At 40.5% G+C, this 1,262-nt stretch overlaps 1 protein-coding gene across 1 annotated transcript in view; it reads right to left on the bottom strand.

Annotated features, from left to right (window-relative positions):
* The window catches only part of LOC101656273 (collagen alpha-4(VI) chain-like), a gene marked incomplete at its 3' end in the record, with an annotated part of 122,093 nt that overhangs the window by 49,757 nt on the left and 71,074 nt on the right, over positions 1-1,262 (bottom strand). Inside the window, exon 15 of the mRNA XM_045297695.1 lies at positions 106-203. Coding sequence (XP_045153630.1) covers positions 106-203 — 98 coding nt within the window. The remainder of the gene's footprint in view (positions 1-105; positions 204-1,262) is intronic.

Below are 1,262 nucleotides of genomic sequence, written 5' to 3'. Positions count from 1 at the left end.
GAAAGAAGCAAAAACCTTAGAAACAAAAATTGTGTGTGTGTGTGTGTGTGTGTGTGTGTGTGTGTGTGTGTAATTTGCCCCAAACCATTCCATCTCCTCTTCTACCATGAATGGCCAGGCAAGTGTGCCCCACAAGTAGTTACACCTACATTAGGGCCAATGTTTCCGCTCTCCCCTTGAGGTCCATCAAAACTAGAACGTCCCTGAAAAATAAGAGATAAAGGTGAAGTCAGTGTAGATGTCCACACACTACTGGGTCTACGCCCTAGACTTGCTTTACTCAGTACAGCATTCCCTAGGCAGGCATGGCGACCTAAATAAAATTTATAATTCACTTCATCTGTTGCACTGGTCGCATTTCAAGTGCTCAATAATTGCAAGTCTCTAGTGGCCACCATATTAGATCACGCAGATTTAGAGCATTTCCATGATCTCAGAAAGCTAGTTTGAGTGTGCTACCCTAGAAGAAAATAGCACTAGATTCCGGTGTTTCAAAACACCGATGTTGAATCCATCCTTCTCTCCTCAGTTTGTTCCTGTCACATCTTCTTGGGATGTCCCATTCTGGAACATAGTCTCCAACAAGCCAGTCATGTTCACTGAGAATACAGGCATTTTCCTTTTACCCGCATCATAATGAGTAGCGTGTGACAGATGGCAACAGGCGGTGAAAGGGTGTGTCTCGGCACACCTGGGGCGGATAATCTACAGGGATGATAATGGGGAAGAGACAGAGTCAGCATCAGGACAGTCCCACGTGTCTCATCCCTGCAGGATCCGACGTGGGGAAACGAAGTGGAGCCAGAGAAAGAATGAGCCCATCTTTCAGGAGAAATGAAAGCCACGCTGGATCTTGAGTGGGCATATTTTAGATAATTATCTAGTGAAACCACAAGAGAATGCAATTAAAAAGTACTTAAATTGGGAAACATTTGGAAATACAGACATTAAAAACAACTTTATGTGCAAAACTGTTCATCCAGCTCTTATTTATAACAGATTATACTCTGAAACATGTTAAAAACTACAATACTAAGAAATAGTACAGGTGGTCAATTTTGAACCATAGGAAGTCATGTTAATGAAGTTATGAGAGACACACTTGGAATAACTTGCTGGAATAGTATGCAACAATTGAAAATTAGGTTTATTACAAAAGTTTCCAAAATAGGGGGGGGGTTAATACTATCACATTATTCTTTTAATGTATGTTAAATATTGTGAGTGAACTATTTATCCACAAAGCAAAAAAAAAAAAAAAA

This window comes from Echinops telfairi, unplaced genomic scaffold (assembly GCF_000313985.2).
Source record: "Echinops telfairi isolate 266 unplaced genomic scaffold, ASM31398v2 ScPeMD7_7420;HRSCAF=8458, whole genome shotgun sequence".
Taxonomy (NCBI): domain Eukaryota; kingdom Metazoa; phylum Chordata; class Mammalia; order Afrosoricida; family Tenrecidae; genus Echinops; species Echinops telfairi.
This window is presented reverse-complemented; position numbering and strand designations above follow the sequence as displayed.